This window comes from Panthera leo, chromosome B2 (genome assembly GCF_018350215.1).
Source record: "Panthera leo isolate Ple1 chromosome B2, P.leo_Ple1_pat1.1, whole genome shotgun sequence".
Classification (NCBI taxonomy): Eukaryota; Metazoa; Chordata; class Mammalia; order Carnivora; family Felidae; genus Panthera; species Panthera leo.
In genome coordinates this window covers 150,713,806-150,739,215 of record NC_056683.1, presented here as the reverse complement: position 1 = coordinate 150,739,215, position 25,410 = coordinate 150,713,806, and the positions used below count along the sequence as shown (strand labels likewise).

The window sequence follows — 25,410 nt, the reverse complement described above, 5'->3', positions numbered from 1 at the left end:
TGCTTTCACGGAACCCCTTTACTTGTGGATTTCCTGGCTAAATGTATTAACATCTGTTTCTTCTCACTGAAAGTCCAAATTTTCAACAGAGCTGTACGCGTAAGAATGATCGCTTCATTCCACTTGTTCCTCTCTTGGCTGGTGTAAACCACCAGGTTCTCCGTGTACTGCAAGATCGACTTTAAGAACCTGTTTTAATAAAAAGAAATGAACTCCTTTATTCTATCATAAAATGCACCAATGATTTAAACGCACTCTCTTCCTTTTGGGATTCAAACTATTGTACTTAATTTCTGTCTGCAAACTCGAGAGAGAGAAGTACATGCAGAACGGAAATGGGAGCACAGGAGTCAGAGGGAGATGCCGAGACGCCTCCCGACTGGAGAGGGGGCTGGACTCCCGCGAGTTTTACACACCCGGGGGCCTTTTCAAACTTACTCTCAGCTCCGGCGAAATGGTTTTAGGAGACAGAACTGAGTTCCAGAAAGGGTGTTAGAGTCCACATGGATTAAATGCCACGTGATAAACACACATGCACGTAACGGGGAACAGGCGAGCCCCAGGGCCCCGCGTGCGGGCTGCACTCAGTCCTGGGCTCCTGTGCACCCGGCGCCTGCCCTCGCGACGAGCCCTACAGCTGCACACCTTCCGCTCTGGCAGCACTGACATGCGTTTTTACCAAACTGTCCACATCCCTCCTCCCGACTGAGAGGAATCAGTCACGCTTGTATTTCCCAAGTTCTCTCCAGTCTGCCAAGTAGTCTAAGATGTTCTCCAGAGTCTAACTCCAAGTATTTTCAAACTTAGAAGTTAAAAGAATAATGCAATAAAAATCCACAGATGCTTCGTCTAGAGAGTGGTTCTCAGTTGGGGAGGACACTGTATCTGGGGATGTCTACACCACTTATGGCTATCCCGGGGCGCCGCTCCCGCCCTGCGTATCCACACAGCCACCGCAGAGGACCCCCCAGCCCAGAGCATCAGCAGTGCTAAAGCCACCAGTCATTAACATTCTGCAAGTCTGCTGCCCTTGTTCCCACTTGGGTTCCATGATTCTTTAAGAAAACGTCAGTCATGTTTTCATGATCATTTTTTTTTAATTTTTTAAGTTTATTTATTTATTCTGAAAGAGACAGAGAGGCAGAACAAGCAGAGGAGAGGCAGACAGAGAGGAGAACAGAGGATCCGAAGCAGGCTCCACACTGACAGCAGAGCGCCCGATGTGGGGCTCGAACTCACGAACCGTGAGATCATGACCTGGGGCGTGGTCACACGCTCAACCGAGCCACCCAGGCACCCCTCATATCCGTCGTAAACACGAGGTACGTGTTACCTCCAAACTATCAGCAATACCCGTCCCTGGGTGGTGTCGCTACACAGAGTAAGGAATTCTGAAAGCACTCACAAGTGCGTCACATAAATTTTCTGAAGTGAGCCTACACGGTGTTAGTTTGAAAGGTTCACAAACTTGCACCAAAGTCCACAGAGAAAAACGGCGAAGAGCCAACCAAGACTGTGGGGTTTTAAAAAAAATGTATCAAGGCAAATAACCAATAGAAGTGAAAATTGCTGAGAATTACCAAGACATAGTTTCATTTCTCATAGGCAGGACATACTTACTTTAGATACTGTTGATATTCGCAAGTATTTTTTCCATGAACCACATGAATGTTGACCAATTCCAGCGCAATCAGCAGTAAAATCAGGTAAAGCACAGGAGACAGAAGCTTAATACTAAAAACAGACAACAAACAGTTAAAATTTGACAAACGAAAGTATTTTTCACTTTCATGAATGCAAACCCTTTTTCAATACTTTTTTCTTTTCAAGGGAACTGAAATGCAAACCTCTCAAGAGGAGGCTGCCTCTGTGGCGGTTTCCCCGTGTGCCCCCCCCCCACCCCTTTGCTGCCGCCACCTGCCCGCCCCGCCCCGCCTCGGGAGCAGCCTCTCAGGAGGCTGGTCCCCAGCAGGACGGTGCCCAGCTGCCCAGGAGCAGGACTTGCTGGCAGGCTCCACACCCCGTGCTTCCACCGGCCCCGGGTCTCTGTGCCACCGGCCAGCATCTTACTTCTAGTCTGATGTTTGGCAAGGGACTCTCACAAGAAGAAATACGCCTATGGCTGTAACGTGAAGACGTGGGCAACGTCTCCAGGACTCAAAGACACTACAATCAAAGTAAGATACTATCTCGCCCATGAGGCTGGAAAAGCACTTTCTCGAATACACCATTTGGGGAAGGACGTACATATAACAGCCACCTTACGGACTGCTGCTAAGAGTGAAACTGCGTGTTACCTTTCAGAAGCAGCCAGGGAACACCTGTTAAAAGTGTTCGAGACACAGATGCCACTCAACCCAAAGCTCTAGTAATCTGTCCAAAACTGTAATTTCCTAAGGATGGAACACGTCCTGAAATACACACAGGTGAAGACACCAGAAGGCAGACGCACCCAGGTTGACCTGCTGTTAATATTTAAAATCCGAATATTCTTTCGGGTTGGTAACACCCATATTCTCATATGCCCAAATTGCAATAGTGTTTAAAATCACATGTGCCAGAACTTTCTGAAAAAGCATCAGAACCGCATCCCGAGAGAACTCCTGCCCAACAGGGACCCGGGACGGCGAGCCACACACCTACTCAGCATGTGCAGATACGTCTGTCTCTGCCGGGAGCGCAGCCTCCGTTCCACCCACTGCCTCTGTCTCAGCTCCGCGGAGGCGGCGACCTGGCTGGACACGCGGGCACAGTGTGCGGTGATGTTTCGGAGGACAGTGAGCACTTCCAGAACGGTTCTGGGACAGAACAGAGTTGGCACGGGGGTGCCGCAGAGTTCACGGATCACCTGGGGCCACCTGGGGATTAGAGCGCGAGTTCTCACGGGGCACGTGCGCCGCCCGGGCTCCCTGGAAGGTCAGCTTCCGGAGAGCGTGGCCAGTCGTGCACCGTGCCTAGGCCAACATGACACACGGCAGGCGACACACATGCTGGACTGAGGGGGACGGGGCACAGGGCCGGCTCGTCAGGCACAGCGCACGCGCACAAGCCCGTCGAGGCTCATCTCCCCGCTCCCCTGGCGGCACAACCACCGTGGGATCTGATGCCGCCACAAGCTCGCCCAGTTGGAGACACACACAACGGCGGAGCCTGGGACCACGATTCAACAACTCCCAGACGCTCACTTCTCAGCAGGAAGGCTGTCCAAGTCCCTAGCGACACGGTGATCCTCAGGCAGGTGGTGACACAGCTCAGACATGATTTCTGTCAGTAAAGAGTTGCAGGCATCGGTCTCAGAATGACCTTCTAATCTGAAAGACAGAATATTTAAAGATACAGGACGACGATTAAATGCCAATCAGTGCCCGTGCGCGATGATTATTTCAGTGGTTCACTGAGCAAAGCACTTCATCTGCAATTTAGTTTCCCCAAACATCAAAGAAAACAGGCTCCGTGGAGGCAGTGGTACGAGCACAGTACGACTGCTCACAAAAGGGACAGGTCACCCGTGTGTTCTCCAGGAGAACCTGGGACCTGCTACATCCTGACTCCAAGCGACCTCTCCACGCACCCCCCCCCCCCCCCCCCCCCCCCGTGCAGAGACTGAGGCCCCCCGCCCCGTGCAGAGACCGAGGCTCACTCTGACCCGCCCTGCACTCAGTCGTTCCCCCTCCCCCCACGTCACCCCCCCCAGCACTCGGTCATCGTCCCACCCACCCCCCGCCCCCGCAATCGGTGATCCCCCCGAGCACACACACCCCACCTCCCCCCCGCACTCGGCCAGCACACCTCTCGAGGCTGGCGTTCGCAGGGGCCCCAGGATGGAACTCACCTGGCAGCCTCCTCGGCTTCTGTGGGCAAAGACAGGAGGGGCCAAGCCCCGAGGCTCTTCTCACAGCTCAGCACCTGCAAGGAAAATACCCTGTTGCCCTTAAAGCTTTTATAGAACGGCCTGGAAAACACGTTTGCAAACTGCTACAGACGTAGCAACCAACAGCGTTCCGGAAGATGCATGTTGGTAAAATTGTTACGGATCTTACATTTTAAAACTAGATGGCAGGGCTCGGCTATTCCACAGAATCAGACAAGGGAAGGCCGGTGAAGTCAACAGGGGATTGGAAGGTAGCTAACACCTGGACCAGTTGTAAAACTTATCCCCAACTCTTTTGGCGCCTCTCATTTGAGAGCCGAGGTCGACAATTCTCCTCCATCGCGGAGTCAGGACTCGCTGCAGTGAGTGGCCTTCACCCAGACAACACAGCAGAAGTTAGGCTGTGTGACTCTGCACGACAGGTCACAGAGGGCTGGGCCTCTCCTGGGGAAGCCAGCAATCGGGAAGCCCGGCACCAACTTCTCATCCCCTCACACGGAGCACCGAGCCAGCGGAGCCCAGACTTCCGATGCATGAAAGTGGGAGCAGGTTACACACTGCTGTTGACGCCACTGAATGCGGGTAATTTATGCGGCAATAATAAGCAAGCAATGACCCTACAAGGGACAGGATACAAGACTGCCTAATGAAAAACGGATAAACAATGGACAGCAGGAATAAGAGGCTGCAGGAAAGGGTGATCGTCTGAAACGCCCACTGTGGGGCACGGAGGGGCCACGGAAGCAGCAGCCGAGGAGCAAGGGGGCCTCGTGGGGCTGGAGATTCAGCCGCGGAGGTCCACGGACAAAGCCTGCCTTCCTGAGGCCTCTCCTCCTTCCGGGACCTCCCTCCCTCCTGTCTCTGCGTGTGGAGTCCTGCGGGCAGCTTCCGGTGGCCTCCCTGCCAGCGACTCTTGTTGTTGGGAAGCTCAGAGCCACGACAGGCAGGCTGAGTGGGCGGTGCGGCTTTGTCAGCCCGACGTCTCGCTGCCAAACTAGAACCCACCGGACCCAGCTATTCGGGCTGAATTCTCTCACGTGGCCCCAGCATGGTAGCACACCCCTCACGTCGACTGCCGACAACCCCTCGGAAGTGACACTGTTTTTCTTGGGACGTCACAGATTGGTGGACAGAGTTCCCTCCAGCTGCCAGTGCAAATCTCTCTCTAAACCCCTTACGTGCGGATTTTATAGCTTCCGTTGAGAGGCCAATCTCACCGATGAATTTCTAAGTGCACAACTGTCACGATCATGATGTTCTCGGAGGCGACCCCGTTCTTGCCCCCGTGCCACACTGCTATCCCCCTACGTGTGCCTGAGGTAAAGTGCCGAAGCCAGTTTCCACACTGGAACTTCCTGGCGGAGCCGCTCTCAGGTTTGTGCTTTGCTTGCTTTAATTTAGGAGCGGACAAAAGCTGGTCTTGTGTGGTAAAGGAACATGGCCATTCTTCGCCACCGACGGACAAAAAGCGTTAGTGGTCCTGAGTCAATGGCAATAATAACGACAAGAGCCCACCAGGGCCCCACGATGATCCAACCACCACGCATCAGGTGCTAAAAACGCCTGAAGAAACAAACACTCCAATGCCTTAAACTGCCGGAAGCGGAACAGGAGGTTCAGAGGACGGAGCCACCTGGGGCCCACAAAGGCTCTGCTGCAGGGGCCCGCGCGTGCGCCCCTCCCGGAGGCCTGCGCGCGACTCACCTGTTTTCTCAGCTGAGATACCGGGTGGACGTGAGCACGGTAGCTTTCGGCGAGACCGACCAGTGACCTTATCGCCGCCTTTTCCTGGTTCAGAGAAAACAGACCTCGGTTAGGATGACGTCTGGTCAGGCCTGTACTTTTCTTCTACTGAATGCTAATCACACGGGAGTCCCAATTTCCCATTAACTTCCTTCACAGAATCCCACTCAGCTGTAACAGAGCAAGACTCTTCATTAAAACAGGTTCGAGGCAGCAGTCAAACCATAACCAACACGATTTTTTTAAATGAAGCCAATTAGCAATGATAAATAACAAAGGCCACGTCTGCTCTTTGTTCACGATCAAGGACGCTAGAAATAAGTGAGAAAGAAGAAAACGATTCCAAACAACTGGGAACGTAAGAACTTCTCGTAAGAAACCAGAATGGGAGTCTAGACATTAAAAATCAGTACAACCAAAAGTTATATCACTATGAATACTTAATTACTAAACACACAAACATTGAAGAAAATAGTAAAATAACATTATTTACAGCTGACGTAACCGTGTAACCAGAAACTCCAAGCTGGCTGACTAAAAACCATCAGAAACAAGTCAGTGAGTCGCCTGCTGACTAATTTAACACACCAATAATCAATGAACAGCTTCCCCGCACAAAAGCTCTAACCGCCCAGAATTCTCAACGCCACAAAACAAGTCGCCAAGTAGCCAGACGTAAGTTACATGAAGAAATATGCTGACCCTGTCATTCGCTCGAAGACCCAAGTCCTACACACAGCTGATGGAGTTCTGGGCCACGTGCACAAGACCCACGGACAGCCACGATTCCCACGTGGAAAGATCAGTGATGAGCCACAGAGGCCCTGGGGCCCGGCAGTCACCAGAGCACACGGCTTCTCCTCAGAGGGGACGCGGCAGCGGGAGGGCGGTGGACACGAGGAGGGGGCGTGTGGAGGATCGCTCTGGCAGCCGTGCAGACAAGAAAACAGAGGGGCCATCGCGGGGAGGGCAGGTGGAGGGTAGGCGGGGGGCGGGGGAGCAGCTCAGCCCAGCAGGTGCACACGGTGCAGGGAGAAATGCGTCAGGACATACGCTCGGGTGGAGGACGGAACACGGCGTGCGGTCACGCAAAGAGAGGACTCTGGCCTTGGGATGGCACTGCCACTCGGGGGAGGCTTGGGGAGGGGAGGCTGAGGACGTGGAGACACCGCGTTGGGGAATAACGTTCATTATAAAAAAACATCAAATATCCCTACGTTAACCCATCATCTCATTCCTGTTTGTTGCCTAGTTAGTCTTAGGCTTTGTGTTTGTTGTGTAATTACACAAGTTTGGCTGCAATACTAAGTAGAGAGGAGGCAGGGAAACTCTACAAGGTAAGACAGATGGGAAAGTAACCCTACAGGTGCCCAGCTCCATCACGAAGGTCAGTACAGATACACCCCGAGCACCGAAGACCAAGGCCACTGCACACAGCACAGAGATGCTGTCTCCTAAATGCTGCTGGGCCACCTTGGAAGTGACTTGTCAAAGAAAAAGGGCCAAGAAAACAAAAAACAAAAACAAGTAAATCTTGATTCTCTCACTCCCAGATGAAGTAAGTTCCAGCTGGATCAAAAGACCTACATGGGGGGGGGGGGGTCTGTAAAGTTACTAGGGAAATGTGTAAATATGTTTATAATTTTGGAAAGCAAAGGATTTTTTAAGAATAATTCCAAATGCATAAGCCAAAATGAAAAAAACCTCAAAACTGAAGTAGGCAGCAACAGGCACACTGGAGAAGGCGCACACGGCTAATAAACCAGTGGGGAGAAGCACAAAATGGAAAAAAACATTAACAGTTCACAAAAGAACTACACACTTCCAACAGCCACAAGAAAAGATAGTCAAGTCACCCCCAAAATACAAGAAGATAAAAACAAAGTCTCACCGGTACCTTCTGGTTCAGAACTTCACTTTCATAAAGTCACTTACACAAGTGTCCAAATGAACAGTCTCCTTCAGACATTATAATTAGGAGCGTTCCCCACGAGGGAAAATTAGAATTCAGCCGTCAGTGAAGGACGACTTACGTAAATAAGGGCATACTGATAAAAATGGAATGTCAAGTAGCAGATAAAAATAAGGTAACACGCTGTTCGTGAAAATGCTAGCTACAGAACAGAACGTGTCTGCACAGCGAGCCACGCTGCTGTGCTCGTGGAAAGACACAGACAGCTCGTGCTAACAGTGGTCCCCTCGGGAGAAGGCCTGCCTCAGTGCCTTCTCACGTCAGTCTTTCCATCTTGGTGGAACTTTTTAGACAATTTTTACAGTAACTGTTACATGTATGATTTGAAAAAGGATTAAAATAAGAATAACCCAAATTGTTTTAAAATAAGAATTATAGTTTATTGATAGATGCAAATATTCTGCCCCATCGATTTGAGTCGTTTGTAAAATTTTCTGATTTAGTTAATCCCATTTACACTTGTCTGGTTTGTAGTATCTGTGAAGCATACATTTTTTTTTTAATGTACATCCAAGTTAGTTAGCATACAGTGCAATAATGATTTCGGGAGTAAATCCCAGTGATTCATCCCCTATGTGTAACACCCCGTGCTCATCCCAAGTGCCCTCCTTAATGCCCATCCCCCATCTAGCCCATCCCCCCCCCACCCACTCCCAGCAATCCTCAGTTTGTTCCCTATATTTAAGAGTCTCTTCTGTTTTGTCCCCCTTCCTGTTTTTATATTATTTTTGTTTCCCTTTCCTCGTGTTCGTCTGTTCTGTGTCTTAAAGCCCTCATGTGTGAAGTCGTATGATATTTGTCTTTCTCTGACTAATTTCGCTTCGCATAATACCCTCCAGTTCCATCCACGTAGTTGCAAATGGCTAGACTTCATTCTCTTTGATGGCTGAGTAATTTTCCATTGTACGTACACACTCCACATTTATCCGTTGAAAATACGTTTTTAAGAACTAGGTTAAATTACTTTAGATTACATGATGCTCATCTACTTGTTGCGGCAAATGCACACGCAACTGTAGGTCACAAGTGTCGGTTCTGCTGGAGGCATACTGTACCTCAGATGCGTTTCCACAAAAGATGATTAAGGCCGAATGACATGTGAGAACAAACTACTCTTTCACAGCCGAGTAACCGCGAATCTCCCGGTTTTCTCCCTGTACGTTACCTTAAGCACTGACAACAGGCCTTCGTCGACGAATCGCAGTAAAAGCACGGTGGAAAATGCAAGCAATTGGTTCGCCGCTTCTTTTGGAAATTCGGGGAAGTTGATCTCCCCGTGGCTCAGATGGTCTCTTACACGAGGACCCTCCTGATGGTTCAGGAAATCCCAAAGAAACTCCTTTGGGAAAATGAACAGAAGAGACTTTGTCGGCTTTCTCAACCAAGGGAAGGAAAGCACCGAGGCCCCGGACGGACCATCCTGACGGTCACGGAGCAGCAGCGCTGGCTTGCAGAGACGAGAAAACCGAGCTTCCAGACCGGAGTCCTCGCTAGTGGCGCCCAGGTACGTGCGGGCCTCCGGCTGGGGGCCCCCGGGCCTCTAACTCTGCCCGTGGCCCGTCTGCCTGGCCACAGCGACAAGAGGCCAGCTCCAGCGCCGTAGGCCACCCCCCGTCTCACTCCTGTTGGCCCTGAGCCAAGGGGCTGAGGCGTCCACACCTGGAAGCGAATTTGCCTTCCACCGAGCAAGCACCGCTGTTCCCCCGTGAATACAGCCCCCACTTCCCCCCCGCCTGGGGCCGCTCCCTCCCAGCGCCCTCTCTCCCATCATGGCCTCCTCCTCCATGAAGCTTGACGAAGACAGCAGCTTCTTTCTCAACAGCACCGGGGCAGGGGGGACACAGAAAGACAAAAAACTGCCAGTGGACAGAAGAGTCACAAAGATTGAGGATGGAAACAAACGGCGGATAAACTAGCTCAATCATCCTAACATCCTGGCGGCAGAAATGATGCCCCAAGAGCACACAGAGTCTCACTAATGTCCCACAGGGACTAGAATCCAGGCTGCAAAACTCTCAGTTAAAGGAACAAATACAGGGGCGCCCGGTGGCTCAATCAGTGAAGCATCCGACTTCAGCTCAGATCAGGATCTCACAGTTCGTGGGTTCGAGCCCCACGCCGGGCTCTGTGCTGGCAGCAGAGTGGGTCCTCTGTCTCCCGCTCTCTCTGCCTCTCCCTTGCTTGCACTCTCTCTCTCAAACATAAATAAACATTTTTTAAGTTAAAAAAAGGAATAAAAAATTCTACTTACAGTCCAAAGTAGCCACTATAGTAGCTTCATGAAGTAAAAAAAAAAAAAAAAATTGGTAACAGGAAATGGCTCTACATAATTCTCTGTCCTCTTCCAACATGCACACTTGCACACTCACTAGTCACACCTGACTTCTGCCGCTGTTCACAAGGCAAACCTGGCTCCCCCAGCAGCCCACACCACACAACAGACCCGAATATACTTTGGAAAGCGGGTCTTAGATAACCAGCCAGAAGCCAGGCCCCAGAGCTGCAGTCACAGCCTAGCAAGTGTCTGTGACACATGTCAAGTTGACACGGCGCAGGAGTGGCTCAGAAGCACTTTGGGGAGCACGTCACAGGTCAAAATTAACTTCACTTTGGAGAAGTGCTAATCACACCCATAGATATAAGAATATTGGATCAGAAAAGGCCTAGAATTTTACCATTGCAGGCTCTCCAAGGAAAAGAGGAAGTTGATTGAGTTTACCATCATTCAAGTGCTTTGCCAATATCTAAAAGACCAAAAATAAATATATGGATTAATTAGTACACGCGCGTGCACACACACACACACACACACACACACACACACACACACAGTACCTTCAGCATCCAAGGAGATGTATCTTTGGTACGACATGCTACGTAAGCACAAAGCAAGTTAAATGTAACAAGGACAGTCTTAAAAACATGGCAGCCACCCGTTAAAGAAAGCTTTTCTTAACCAGTATAATGACTTTAGGAATAGATATGAATGTATATATATCTTAACTGTGTGAGTACATGCGTGTTTATGTGTACTTACATGCATATGTGTGATAACATATATGTGTGATGCATGTATTTATACACGTGTGTACATCTTTGTGTATTTATATGTGTATTTGTATGTATGGGTATGTGTGTATGTGTTTTGTACGTACATATGTTGATATGTATTTACATGTATGTGTGTATGTCTACATGTGTGTTTATATATTTGTGTATATATGAGCATGTGTTTGCATTTATCTGTATATGTTTATACAGATCTATGTACATATGTATATGCACATGTGTACCTGTGTATATAAATGTGTCTGTGTGTATGTGCATACTTCTATGTGTGTGTGTGTGTGTGTTTATGTATATTTATGTGTGTGTTCACGTTGCGTTCATATGCATAAGTGTGCGTACATGTGGATGTGTACAGAAGCATTCATCAGAGTTACTTCAAAGGCCACTTCTTAATTCACCAGACTTTGGAACCCAGCCACCCAACCCACTCCTACAGACCTAATCTTATGCAGATGGGACTACACTATCTATTTCAATCTTCACAGTATCAAATGCATCATATATTTAAACCACAGCAAATTATTTACCTAATGGAATAAAGTTTGCAGGTAAACAGGCACACAGTTTAATCCCACCCACCCATTCACTAAGGAATCTAAGAGTTATCTTAAAGGCGAAGTAATCTGAACACTCAAATCTCTCCACAGAGACTCTCCCTTTGCTTCCTCCTGTAGGCTAACTCTGAATCATACTTCAAGCTAGATAAGAATCATTAGCTACCCACACAAAACCCTCTATACTATAAGGTGATAAAAGGTATTTTCAATGGTAATTCTTACTATTCCGGATTTTCACATTCGGAATCACACATCCAAGTCACAGAATAAATGCCCAAGTGAATATTGTACACACACAGAGGTAGTTCACTTCTATTTCATTTGCAAAATAAGCAAGTGTCAATCTTAAATCTAAAGGGTAACCTCCAGGGGCACCTGGGTGGCTCAGTCGGTTGAGCGACTGACTTGGCTCAGGTCATGATCTCGTGGTTTGTGCGTTCAAGCCCCACGTCGGGCTCTGTGCTTACAACGGCTCGGAGCCTGAAGCCTGCTTTGCATTCTGGGTCTCCCTCTCTATCTCTCTCTCTGCCCCTCCCCTGCTCACGTTCTTTCTTTCAAAAATAAACATAATAAATAAATAAGTAAATCAATCAATCAATAAGTAAATAAATAAAACCTCCAAATAATTACACAATATAATATTAATATCTCTTGACATTTTCCAATATGTGTCTTTCTATAACTTGAGAAACAAGGTTAATGATACTGGATCTCAAAATCAGTCTGGAAGACTATACTTAACTCTGTAATAAGGGTGATGTGGCTTTTTTTTTGGCATATATGACTACCAACACTTTCCTGTGTAACAGAAAATAATGTTTTGTTTGTTTCAAGATATCCTGTAAGTTTACTTACTTCATCGAAGGTGGCATAAAGAGCTGTTGACTTGAAAAAAGGAAAGAAAAGAAATAATTAAAGCAAAATGTGAGTACAGTGACGTTATTCAAAGCAGGAAAAAAATTCTAGTACATGGCCACAAACACGAAAACTTCTTCCAAAAATTATCTAGCAACGCTTTGGGTAGAATGTCCTATACAACCTAACAGCATGAAAGGCTGTCCTGTACGACGTAACAGCTTGAGAGGCACGGGGCCACGTGAAGACACCACTCCCACAGCACTCTGGGTCAGAAACCTCCCGTCGCCTCACAAAGCACGACTCACACACACGATCTCGGCCGCTGGCTTGTCTTCGCGGGCAGGAGAGCACAACTCAACGTGCCCTCCAACGAGCAGCCGTGTTTTGTGTGCTTCCTGGTGTAACCACTACTGTTTACACGCACAGGCTCCAGAGCCACTGCCCCAACACATAAGCCCAGCTTCCACCCTCCCCGGAAGGGAAGCCCAGGGCACCTCCACACGTGGGCTTCTCTGCAAATCGGGACATGAGCAACTCCTGTCTCAGAAGGCTGCTGGGGAATTCAGGAAGATTTTACACACGCTGTGATGCAATTGGTATCTTGTGGGAGCCAGCTCTCAAGAAAAGTGTCTCATCTCTTAACGCTTATTAATGTATTTCCAATCTAACATTATGAAATTACCTCCGACGTTTATGATATAGAAGATTGCGAAGTCTGTATCCTTCACTCCCAAACCTATACCACTGACCCTAAAATTTCTCTAAGCGCTCTTCTAAACATCCGACTGCCTACTCAAGACCCCCCCGACCACTTCCTCATAAAAGCTGAACTGCTCATTTATCCCCATAAACTGCACACATTAACTTCTACCTTGTTTTACAGAATCGGTACAAATGGCTTACCTGTCACCCCTAAACACATAAGCTTCTTAGAAGACACAAAATCTCACTCATCTTCTTCCTATCTGCCACCACTCTCAGAGACCTTATGCTGTTAAGTATTCAGTAAATAACAGTGTGTGCCCAGCACTTTATGGCTTTATCGAGTATTTTCGCGTGTGCATTGCCTTATAAACAAACCGATGCTATGTTTATTCTGAACAAGAGCCTGGGTGACAATTTAAGATATTCTTTGATCCATTACTTCCTCCGTGGAAACAGTCTTCTTTTTATTTGTGTGGTCAAATAACAATAGCTGGACGTGTTTAAACCACACAGCGGTGAGCACGCTGCCATGAAGAAAGCCCAGCGGTGCTCAAGTGAGAGCTCTGACAAATGGGGGTTCTAGCTCTTTCTTCCAGAAGACAGATGCCCCACAACAGGGCCCGGCACTGCCCTGGGCAGAGCCAACATGAAAGGCACCTGGCGTGGGCACCAGGGGCACAAATGTGAACCTTCCGCTCCTGAGGAACCTGCACCAGAAACTGTACACAAATGCACAGAAGGCAAAGCAGAACAGCCTCGAGATAAAACAGAAACAGGACGCAGAGGAGCGAAGCTGGAGAGTCTGCGTGGATGAGGCTCTGGGAGGTCACTGATGCGGCCTGAAGTGGTCAGGCAGGGGACGGTGGGCACAGCCCTAGGAGAGACACCCATGTTCCGGAACCGGGGAGAGGCCTCGATTAAGCCGGAGGAACCGGGACAGGAGACAAGCCACGGGAACGCTGGGCCGCACGGAGGCCCCAGCATGCCACACGGGAGGACGACACTCACTGCAGGCACCGGGGTGCCGCTAACAAGTTTTATGCAGATGAGACCATAAAAGACAGAAGAATATTCATCAGTGTGTAAAACAACTTGCGGTAGGGTGAGAGAAGGATCAGAGTCACAAAGAGCACTGGGAGGGGAGCCAGACGAGGCCTCAGCACTGGCAAGGAGGGACCCAGGAGGAATCAGGGGCAGGACAGACGGGCAGGGCTGGGAACTGAGTGGCCGGGGTGGTGCGGAAGGCCACTGTGAAGTGACCAAGCGAAGGAGGACAACAGGGAATACCAGAGAACAAATCTGTGGGAGAGAAAACAAGCTTTTCAGAAATACGGTAGTTTGAGACGCTGGGGAAAACCCCTACAAAAGCGTTCGGCGAACACGTGTACACCTGACCCGGGAAGTAGGGGAGACCGCTTCCTTGGGGAGCACTGCGGCCCATGCTAGCAACTTCCGTCCTGGCACTGCTCTGGCTACATCCACAATGCTGTGTATGCCGGCTTTCATTTTCATTAGGTCCAAAGTATTCTCTAATCGTTCTTCCCACAGAGGTAAGGCAGCTGAAGACGTGGCAGTAAGATCTCCCAGGGGGCAAATGCGGGAGCACAAGGCTGAGAACAGAATTTTGACAGATGTTTCTAGAAAGGGGCAAAATGGAGAAAGCTGAGCTGGTCAAAGAAAGAAGGAGGCCAGGTCCAGTGGCCCCTGCCGCTGGCCCCCAATACAGACCCCTCCTTTCCTCTAGCCTCCGCATCCTCTGACGGTCAACGGGGCATGTGGCCACCCAGAAACCTCTTCAAGCCACCGCCCAGAGGAAGCGGTGTCCTTGAACAGCCACGCTGTAGGCCACGGACCACCTCATGGGGTTACAATGGTACACCAATAATAATGGCTATGGGGACAAGATAAGTGGTTTCTACTTCTCTGACACCGAGTTTAAAATACTTGGGAATGCTACTATCAAAAACGATCACAGATAATCGTAAGTCCTCTAAAATCGTTATAACAGGAAGCCACAAAAAATGGCACTCAAGCCTTCCAAAGAGAATTCTTAGCTAAAAAATTCATTTCGTGGTGAACAAAAAGAAGAGATTCGAAACGTCAGCAGGTCCAGAAAACGGGCAATACAGCAGCAACCACCCCCATGGATCACCGAAGCACGGGTACCTCAGCCGTCAGAAGTCTCTGTGGACACTTGTTAACGACGGCAAACGCTCTCCTGAGTCCCGTCTCCAGCTGCGGCAGTAACAACACGGCACAGTCAGCAAACCTGCAGACAGAAGTAACCAAGCAAATCCCGGAGCTTTAAAAGCAAACACGGCGCCAACCCCAAGTGACGCCGCTTTATTCCAGAGGTCACCCTCGTGTGCTCAAAGCCACAAGGGAGGGCAGAGGACACGCTAACGCGAGCAATAAAACCGAAACGCAGTCTCATTTGCCTGGTGATTTTAAACTCATTTCCGCTGTTTTCGTGTATCAGAGGAAACACGTTTAGAAGCTTCAGGAGAATGACATGTCATCACGGGTCGGCCTGATTCTTCCCATCACTGGTAAGAAACACTCAAGTACCGGGATTTCAGGGGTTCTCGGGGTACAAGTACCAGGATTTCGGGGGGTTCTCAGGGTACAAATGAACAGACGGTGACAGAACCGGAGGGAAGCAGAGGTCATGCCTCCGGAGCGCTCCTGCCCCGCCTTCAGGAAACAGCCTGGCTTCTCCCCTCCCTTGTCTCCAGCAGGGGACACACAAGAGGCCCTCCCAGAGTGAGAACTCTGTTGACTCTGAACAAGAATCGTCTTTGTCGACTGTTCCAAAAGGACAACACGAGGCGTTTAACACCCAATTACAGCTACCTTTTCGCTCACTGTGAGAGGATATCTTGTGCTCGACCCTCCTGGAGGAAGCCCCACCTCTCTTCCATTCCAGCAGCAGAAAACATGGACAGTAAAGGGTTTTAAGAGAAACCAGGCTCCTGACTATCAAGAACCTCTGAGTCCGCACCCTCAGTTAGTTACCTGTGTGCCTTGAACCTGATTAACGCCTCTTCCCAGTACGGCAACATGATTTTTAATATAAAAGTGGATTTCTCCATCACTTCTTCTAACACTGGAAGTACCTCAGACGTCATATCTGCAAAATAACAAACATGTATTTTTACATGTTTATTTAGAGAGACCTGGAAAGAGAACATGCACACAGGAGGGGCAGAAGGAGAGACGGAGGGAGAGAGGGAAAGAGGCAGAGAGGGGGAGTGGAGGAGAGGGGGAGAGGGGGAGAGGGAACCCCCAGCAGGCTCCACACTGTCAGCACAGAGCCCAACAGGAGGCCCGATCCCAAGACCGTGAGATCCCGACTTAAGCCAAGATAGAGCCAGTTGCTTGACTGACTGAGCCACCCAGGCCCTAAGAGAAAAGTATTTCTAAGTACCATCACACTCATCAACTGAAGAGACACAGAACCAGACCGCAGAGGGATGCCCATGACCGACCTGTCCAGGCTGATGAAGCAGGCCTGGGGCAGCGGCACACGCCATCCAAGAGTGAGACCGGCAGACTGGAGCCCGGGCTGTGGGTGGCCGCGGACACCCTGGGGCAATGGCACAGGGACAAGGGTCCCCTTGGTGTTTCAGGCTACGACAACTTTTGAGCAGAAGAGTTCAGGGTGGACCCGCTGACCACGCTTGACCGAGAAAAGTGAGATACGTTTTCGGAAGACAGAAGAACAGGAGTGGACTATGCATGACGAGGACACGTAGGCTCGTCCTTGGGAACAAATGTGCCCTCTGGTGGGATGCTGATGGGGGGGAGGGGGTGTCTGCACCTCCCCATCTATTTTGTTCTAAACTCAAAACTGTTCCACAACTAAAGTCTCAAGAAGTATACGCGATCGGCAGGCAGCAGAGGACCCAGCAGTCCGCGGCACCAAAGGCGTGGACTGGACCCCCGGGCCCGGGACTGCAGAGATCTGGGCTGCGCCCCGTGACGCGCGTCAGAGACCCCGCTGCCACACCCCTACAGCCCCAGGGAGCGGGGAGGAACGGGCTTGGAGCAAACACAAGTTTAACTGCGCCTTCCAGGTTTTGTGTCCCCCGCCCCCATTCATTTGGTAAACGGCTTTGCCATGGAAAAAAGAAGACGGAGGAGGCCACCTATGCTGTTGGCCTTTTTGGCATAATGAGCACGCGCACACAGGCACAAGAGCTAAAAGGAGAAGGGAATGTACGTTTCAAAACGGTCCTGAGCCACCTGTGCATCAACACGCCCGGAGGATAAACTCATAATTGGCTCACGCAGCCACGACTCTCACAGCCTCCCCACCACAACCCATGGAAAGAGGGAAGGTTTCTTGCTTGTTTTTGAATTAGACATCCATTTCATGGTTCCATTGGCACATTTCTTTTTTTTTTTTTTAGTGTTTATTTATTCATTTACTTATTTTGAGAGAGACAGAGAACGAGCAGGGGAGGGGCAGAGAGAGAAGGGAGAGAATCCCAAGCAGGTTCCGCGCTGTCAGCGCGGAGCTAATGCAGGGCTCCGTCGCTAACTGTGATTTCATGACCTGAGCTGAAATCAAGAGTCGGATCCCGACTGAGTCCCCAGGTACCCAGGGAAGGTTTTACGTAGCAAATTTAAGAGGTTCTTCATGCAACTTTTGAAGGCATCTCGCCTCTGGAGAATAACAGTTCACCTACAGGGTTCAAGTCCCCGTGCTACTTAATGACTTTATACGTATCTGTACGAAGACACATCCAGGACAAATGGGGAGCGTAGCACTTGCCTGGGAAAACGGCCAAATCCTCAAGGTCTGGAAGAGCTCTGAAAGGTCGGTGCACCAATGCGAATTTAGTTTGTCGCAAGTAACTCTTTAGCAGCTGACCCAAGCCCGCTGTCAACAGCGTCATCATCGAACAGTATCTAGTGCGCAACACCATAGCATGTTAGAAAATAAACCGCCATCCACATAAAGAGCTCTACTGTCAAAGAACAAGCTTAAAATTAAGAAAGCAAACTATCATTAAATCGCAGGGAGGTCCCCCTCGCGGCAGGGATTAAGCTAATGCAATGGCGGGAGGCGGGGTGGGGGGGAGCCAATGTCTGGCAGACTCAGGAGCCACCCTCCAGGAGGCCGAGCACCCCACCGCTTCCGTCAGGCCCGCCCTCAGAACTGCCCTTGGGGTGGATGGCAGCGGAGTCCCAACCCCGTCACCACCCCAGGTGTTCGTCCGCCCCGTTTTATCTTCAAATTCCCGCTTCAAAACTCTCATCTTTTCCAAAATACACTCACGGGAAATTCAAGACAAACAAACTCTTAGTGCACTAAAGGAGCGAGAAAATGACTTCATCACCAACGTACTTCGGAGGGACTTCGTGAGGGGACGCAAACCCATGCCACAGGATGTTACGCAGATTGAGCCCGCGTGGAGATCCAAGGAAGACTTTCAGTACGTCCATCTGACCAGGTTAGGAACAGCAAATTACTGAACGGTTGCATAACTACTGGACAAACCAATATAACATACAGTGGGAAGAGGTTTGCTTTCTTCTTGAGAACAGACCCAGGGCTTCGGCTAAACAGGAGTAGCAGTAACAGTAGTAACACGCAAACAACATTTACTGGGCATGTGAGACATCAGACACATTTTGTGCGTTATTTATTGCTCATTCACGCTCCCAACAACCTCTGGGAAGGCACGACTATTATCCCCACTCTGCAAATGAGAAGTACAGCATAGAGAGGTGAAACCAAGGCCTCGGGGAACCCAGAACTACAAAGCGGGATGGGATCTGTCCCAGGCTCCGCAGCTTTCCTACTGGACATCAAGCCTGCCTCCTATCTAGACCAAATAAAACCACCCGGTGAACAGAAACCTCACAGAAAGTAGCGTGTGCTCGCGCGGTAAACTCCAGGAAGCAGACCCCGTGAGGGGGCCGGACCACTGAGGCTCCCATCCCAGGCCTCCCCGACCTCGCTGTCTGACCTGAAGCCTCACCTGCCTCTGTCCCTCCGCGCATACGGTCAAGACGCCCCTGACGGGGTTCCTGCTCATCAGAATGCAAGAGCCACACACGTCTGTGGGCTGCCTCTGGGCTTGGAACGCCATGCTTGGAACAGAGTCAGGAGAAAGGGAAGATACGCAGACACTCAACTCAAAAGCGGGCCACACGAGAAAGAAGAGTGAGCATCCAGAAGACTCGGGAAAGGACTGAAAGCCTCCTGGCGGAGGCGGAAACAGACCCCCCGTCACGTTCTCTCAAAGGCAGGGTGAGCCGGGGAGGTATAAAGAGGGTTCGCCCGCAAACTGGCTCTTCCGTGCGACTCCAGACACCTCCTGCTCACATCAGTCCTTACGCCTTTAATATTCGTAGCTAATATGGGTAATCACGATGATATTCATTCCACTACATTCGTTGTTAACTTGATACTAACTTTAATGAGTTGTTCATACCACCTGGGCCATCAGAAACACACAAGCCAACGAGCCGGTGGACCCGAGAGGCGCTGGGCGTGGCTGCGGGCAGGGAAGGCCACCGGCAACCAGGCAGACAAGGACACAGCCCCAGACCACGGGATCTGTTTCAGGACTCAGTGTAACAACGAGAATTTTGTACTTTTCTTTACCTCACCTTCTCCGCTAAAGAAAACGATCTTTCAGCGACAAGGAACCACTGTAAAGTGGGAGAGCTTTACTGGAAACAGATTTCTTACCCCCCAAATAACGTATTAGAGCTCGTAACATGTTACACGATCATTTGAAACACCTTCCGGGCTTGGCGGGCTCCACTCTCTGCGGGACGCTACCCTGGCTCTCCCCTCCACCCTGACCCTGCTTCAACAGTTGCCTAAAGGTTACTCATTAGTCTTAAACAACTTGGGTCACACGGCCTGCAGAAGATTTTGAAAAAGTAAATAGCTCTGCATGTTTTTCAGTTGGCACCTAATGTTTTTTCGCCCTAAAGTCTGAGCAGTTGCAAAGGGTATAAATTCCCACACATTAAAAATACTGAGATTTGGGGCGCCTGGGTGGCGCAGTCGGTTAAGCGTCCGACTTCAGCCAGGTCATGATCTCGCGGTCTGTGAGTTCGAGCCCCGCGTCAGGCTCTGGGCTGATGGCTCGGAGCCTGGAGCCTGTTTCCGATTCTGTGTCTCCCTCTCTCTCTGCCCCTCCCCCGTTCATGCTCTGTCTTTCTCTGTCCCAAAAATAAATAAAAAACGTTGAAAAAAAAATTAAAAAAAAAAACAAAAAAAAAAAACTGAGATTTTAGGATAAAAGTATATCACTCTTTAAATGGTTAAACTTGTATTCTAGAATAAGTTACTGTAATTCTTAATATAAAATTAATGAAAGCGATAGAGTTCAAGCTGTCCACCTGGTGGCCCCACGGCTCATGACACCAGAGGCACCACACTGCAGGTTGTCAGCCCGAGGACAATACTGCCCAGCTCAGCAACTCTGGCTCATCAACCAGAGGCTATTCTACTGCACTGAGACTCAGGCTGAGAGAGAGGTAGAAAAGTGGCTGGAAAAGTGGCAATTTTGAAAGGGGCGGTGGGAAAGGAACGTATGATTTAATTATTGACATAATTTTTTCCTAACGCAGCATCAATTTTTAAGGCACAAAAGTACAGCTAACACGAACTGTTTTGTGTTGTGCCTACTCTCCCAGTTTTAGACGAACAAACTTACCACAGACTGCCCAAAGACCTGAGCAAGCTCCTTAGATGCAAGCAGATCTCTTAAAAGAAAAGGACATTCCTTCCCATTCAGTAAAAATACCTAAAAATCAAACAAGAATTGTATTACAGTCCCATTATGAGACAAAAAATGTGAAGAAAAAACTCACCCATAAAGTCACTGATTGTGCAAATGAGGGGAGAAAAGCACTGAAGACATCAATGTTTGATTCCATAATCATTCAAAAAGAAAAATATTAAAAATCTGTCATGGGGCGCCTGGGGCTCAGTCGGTTAGGCATCCGACTTCAGCTCAGGTCACGGTCTCAAGGTTTGTGAGTTTGAGCCCCGCGTGGGGCTCTGTGTTGACAGCCTGGAGCCTAGAGCCTGCTTTGGATTCTGTGTCTCCTTCTGTCTGCCCCTCCCCCAGTCATGTTCGTGCACTCTCTCTCTCTCTCTCTCTCACTCTCAAAATAAATAAACAAACATCTGTGTTAAATAATTACATTTAATAGAAAACCAGCAAGTAAAGTCAAGAAATCTAAATACAGCTGTAAAAGTTTTATGTTCATTCAGATACTTTACTAAACCAACAAAGAAAGAGTTCTCACACTTACATCACCCAAAGCCCGTTCTAGACATGCTGTCAGTTTCATTAAGCTAAGAGAAATAGCGGGAGATTGAAGGCTTTCCAAAGCATCAAGTATTTCAGGAAATAACTGTTGAGAGTAGGACATACATTAGAATTAGCGCTCAACAAGAAATATTACTCAAAGTAACAATAGTATTAATGAAATTCAAACTTCTAAAGGTTTCAACTAGTATATTTTTATGACTTTTTTGGTATAGGTAAACATTTTCTACATAAATACACAGTTGAACCCTGAACACGGGGTTTGAACTCCACAGGTCCACTTAGATGTGGATTTTTTTTTCCATAAATATAGTATTGTAAGTGTGTTTTTTTCTTCATGATTTTCTTAGTAACTTTTCTCTAACTTACTTTGTTGTAAGAATACGGTATATAAATCATAAAACATACAAAACATGTGGTAATCGACTGCTTATGCTACCAGTAAGGCTTCTGGTCAAGAGTAGGCTGTTAGTGGTTAAGTTTTGAGGGAGTCAAAAGTTACGTGCAGATTTTCAACTGGACAGGGGGTGACCACCCCTACATCAATGAAGACATCAATGTTTGATTCTATAATCATTCAAAAAGAAAAATATTAAAAATCTGTGTCATGGGGCGCCACGGGGCTCCCCTGTGCTGTTCAAGGCTCGACTACAATAATATCTAAAAGATCAAAAAAATGTTTAATACGTTAGAAGTTTTTCAAAAGTTTTTTCTTCACTTAAATGTTTATCGAAAGCAATAAATCTGTCATAAAAAGTCAAATATCTTGACCTAAACCTTATTTCCTATTTTGATTAGTTCTTAAAAAAAAACAAAAACAAAACCTGTCCCTTAAGAGCCAAGAAAAGGGGAGAAGCAGTGACCCATCTACTCCACATCAGAAAACTCTGAGTATCTTAGATCTAGACCTTGTAGAGCCACTGCTCTGTTGTGGACATTTAACGTGCCAGCTGGAATGGCTGGTTTGAACCAACCAAGAAACCAACCCAAACTGCGTGGCCCCAAACTACCCCTCCCCCCTTTGATTCACCCTCAACAAACCAAGCATCCCACCCCATTTCCTTGTCCCACTGTCTCAACAACACCGTACTGTCTGTCCGCAAGGTCTTTTGTTCTGGAGCGGTCCATTTTCGTCTGTCCCAGGACCAGCACCCGTGTGCCTAACTACCTCCCCAGCCCCCAATACGGATAATGCATCCAAAAACTTCCTTTGTTCACAGGATGTGCTTCTCAGCTCAGGCCAAGTTTTCCCTTTTCACAGGTGGAGGCTAGAGGATGAGGGGACCCCTTTAAAGTTAGCAGGTAATGAGGGCCTCTAAGTAGAATCTGTGAAGTCTTCTATTTCTAAAGACTGTTTGTAAGCCAAACCTCTGGAAAAGCTGTCCACTGCAGCCACGGTGTATAACAGATTTCAAACCGCTCCTTGGTCAGAGATAACACATGTGAGTGGACGGCCTCACACACGGGGCCCAGCAGCCTCACACTTCCGGGGTAATCCAGACTCTGGGCTTCAAGGAGAAGGAAACAAGTGTTAGTATCACAGTTTCACATTCTGTGATGGAAATGCCTAAATCGTCGGGGCGCCTGGGTGGCTCCGCTGGTTAAGTGTCCGACTCCTGATTTCAGCTCAGGCCATGATCTCACAATACAGGCGTTCGAGCCCCACCTCGGGCTCAACGCTCATGGCGTGGAACCTACTTGGGATTCTCTCTCCCACTCTCTCTGCCCCTACTCTTTTCTCTCTCAAAATGAATAAATAACCTTAAAAAATTGAAAAAGAAAATGCCTAAATCATCAAAGAAAAAACGTTTTTATTATGAAGTTTCCACAAAGTCAACAACCAGTTTATAATTAAATTCACAATAAAGATACTCAGTTGTTGCTGGAAATAAGTTACATAGCACTTATCTGATAATAAAAGAAAAATACACTGCCAGTAGGGTTTAGGGAAATTTTACAGGCAAGACACATTCAATGGAACAGTACGGACAGAGGCCTGGGGCACAGAGAACATACAGACCTGATTCCGTATAAATCACGCAGTCTGTGATTGTCTTCCAACATACTTCACCCCTCTCAGTTACAATGCTATTGATATCACAAGTTTCTCTGACTTCAAACCCGAATTTGCAGATCATATCATAGACTGAGGGAGAAAGACAAGTGGCAATAGGATCTTCTAACAGCATCTGAAATACAAAGAAGACACTATTTAACAAGTAAAAATGGAATAATATCAATTATATATTCAAGTCACGAGGAAATCCTATTCTGTATCCAGGTATAGCTACTGTTAACATACCTTCTGGCTATGGTGAGAGCTGTATCATTAAACATGATTAAATATTTTTTTAATGTTTACTTATTCTTTCAGAGAGAGAGAGAGCGAGCGAGCACACGCACGTGAGCAGGGGAGGGGCAGAAAGAGAGGGAGACACAGAATCCGAAGCAGGCTCCAGGCTCGGAGCCGTCAGCGCAGAGCCCGACGTGTGGTTCGAAGTCACAGACCACGCCATCATGACCTGGGCCAAAGCCAAAGCTGAAGCCGGACACTTAACCAACTGAGCCACCCAAGCACCCCAAAATGTGGTTAAATATTAATTAAAGATAGCTTACATACATGTTTTCAAATAAATGTTGAAGGTTTGAAATTATTAATAATATTAAGACATGAGTTTACAAAGCTCAGCACATCTGCCTTCCTATACTATCTCACAGCTATCAAAATGAGCAATTTTTTTCAATGAGGAATGGAAAGGCAGAAAATCAAGCATAACGAACTAAATCACAAGTAAAAAGCTTGCCTCTGACTCTTGATATGGTGTAAAAAGCAGCAAACCACACTGGTTTTCCATGAGGGATCAAGTAAAACCAAAATCCTCAGCATTATCCCCACATTACACTAACATCATTCTATAAACCTGCAAAGGAGTCACACTCTGCGGCTAAAATTATCCTGGGGTCTTTATTTGATGCATCAAGTTAAGGGGTGTCTGTCCTAACATCAGGGATTAAGCCCTGGCACTCCCTAGACTGGACGCCGGCCCCTATCCAGTGTCGCCCGTTCGCCCCTCCTGCTCCCCAGTCTCACCTCCCACTCTCAGCCCCACCTGTCAACCCCTCTTCCACAGGCCCTAGCAATTCGGGTATCGCCCAAGAAACGCGCACCAAATAACCAGCGATGCCATGACCCTACACACCACACTCTATTCAGCCAATGAGGGATGACAGGCGCCGCGAGACAGGACCAAGAGGGGACCTGCTCCCACAGCCTGGGCCTTCCTGTCCACTTTCTGTTCCTTTGAGCTTCTCCGAGGCAGTGGCAGCGCCTCCTGCTCCAGCAGCTGGATCCGGTCTGAGGTTCTCCCGGCACCTGCGGGCCCAGCTGCATCACCGTGCCCCCAGCAGACCACCACCACCTGTCCGGTATCTGCTCGTCAAAGGTCCGCTTCCCAGAATTGCCAGACCCTCCAAGTAGCTGAGAGGCACCCCCTCTTCCTTAGAGATCCAAGCTTCACTAGGTGGGACCTTCCTCCCAGCTCCCAAGTTTTAAAATTCCAACACTTCCCTTAGTTCTCAGAGTGCAACAGGTAGTGACTGCTTCCTGTGGTTACCACCTCCACAATTCTTTTAGAGATCTCTCTTTATTCTTTTTATAACAATTCTATACCTTGTTAACTCTTTATTAAATACTCTTAGTTCAAAAACTAGTGTGGTTTGTCACCTAAATGATACAGAAATAAAACCCTAAAGGATTACTGTCGTATGAAAAAGGACTCCTTGCATTTTTAAAAAAGCATTTGAAATCTAAAGGAATGAGCTATATAGTTCTGGAGTGACCAGTAGCAGACAAATATTTTTGCACAAGACCCCATCTACGCCACCGCTGCAGGCCCTGGATGGCAACAGAAGTCTTAAGAAATATCTTCTCTTCTGGCTGTAGTCACCCGATCAACGTACCTGCCCCAGACTGTCGTATCCTACAGCACCAAGGTCAGGTCTTCTACGAGTCTTACCCTCAGGACACAGCATGGCCCCTGCGCACCGCAAACGTACACAAAGAGTTAACTGAACGAGGGCTCATCCTACGTGGAGTCTACCTGGGCTCATCTTCAAGTTCCTACAACCTTCAGCTTTTGGGAATAACAATATCCTACCCCCTACCAAGACACAATTATAGAAGTTGGCTTTTTTTTTTTTTTTTTAATTTTTTTTTTTCAACGTTTTTTATTTATTTTTGGGACAGAGAGAGACAGAGCATGAACGGGGGAGGGGCAGAGAGAGAGGGAGACACAGAATCGGAAACAGGCTCCAGGCTCCGAGCCATCA

The 25,410-nt window shown here is 48.4% G+C and overlaps 1 protein-coding gene across 5 annotated transcripts in view; it reads right to left on the bottom strand.

Moving 5' to 3' along the window:
* The window catches only part of ERMARD (ER membrane associated RNA degradation), a 27,164-nt gene continuing 1,754 nt past the window's right edge, over nucleotides 1-25,410 (bottom strand). For 2 of the 5 annotated variants that reach the window (XM_042940333.1, XM_042940328.1), the window contains exons 2-19: nucleotides 25,042-25,118; nucleotides 23,102-23,270; nucleotides 22,450-22,589; nucleotides 21,065-21,166; nucleotides 20,461-20,550; nucleotides 18,129-18,226; nucleotides 17,553-17,689; nucleotides 15,791-15,905; nucleotides 14,942-15,044; nucleotides 12,068-12,097; nucleotides 10,262-10,330; nucleotides 8,752-8,925; nucleotides 5,576-5,659; nucleotides 3,833-3,906; nucleotides 3,186-3,311; nucleotides 2,640-2,858; nucleotides 1,621-1,734; nucleotides 1-189 (exon numbers count right to left, since the gene is read on the bottom strand). In XM_042940333.1, the coding sequence (XP_042796267.1) occupies nucleotides 6-189; nucleotides 1,621-1,734; nucleotides 2,640-2,858; nucleotides 3,186-3,311; nucleotides 3,833-3,906; nucleotides 5,576-5,659; nucleotides 8,752-8,925; nucleotides 10,262-10,330; nucleotides 12,068-12,097; nucleotides 14,942-15,044; nucleotides 15,791-15,905; nucleotides 17,553-17,689; nucleotides 18,129-18,226; nucleotides 20,461-20,550; nucleotides 21,065-21,166; nucleotides 22,450-22,589; nucleotides 23,102-23,270; nucleotides 25,042-25,113 (2,100 nt within the window). In that variant the 5' untranslated portion in view covers nucleotides 25,114-25,118 and the 3' untranslated portion in view covers nucleotides 1-5. The remainder of the gene's footprint in view (nucleotides 190-1,620; nucleotides 1,735-2,639; nucleotides 2,859-3,185; nucleotides 3,312-3,832; nucleotides 3,907-5,575; nucleotides 5,660-8,751; nucleotides 8,926-10,261; nucleotides 10,331-12,067; nucleotides 12,098-14,941; nucleotides 15,045-15,790; nucleotides 15,906-17,552; nucleotides 17,690-18,128; nucleotides 18,227-20,460; nucleotides 20,551-21,064; nucleotides 21,167-22,449; nucleotides 22,590-23,101; nucleotides 23,271-25,041; nucleotides 25,119-25,410) is intronic. The other 3 variants (XM_042940331.1, XM_042940329.1, XM_042940332.1) reach the window with 3 other exon arrangements.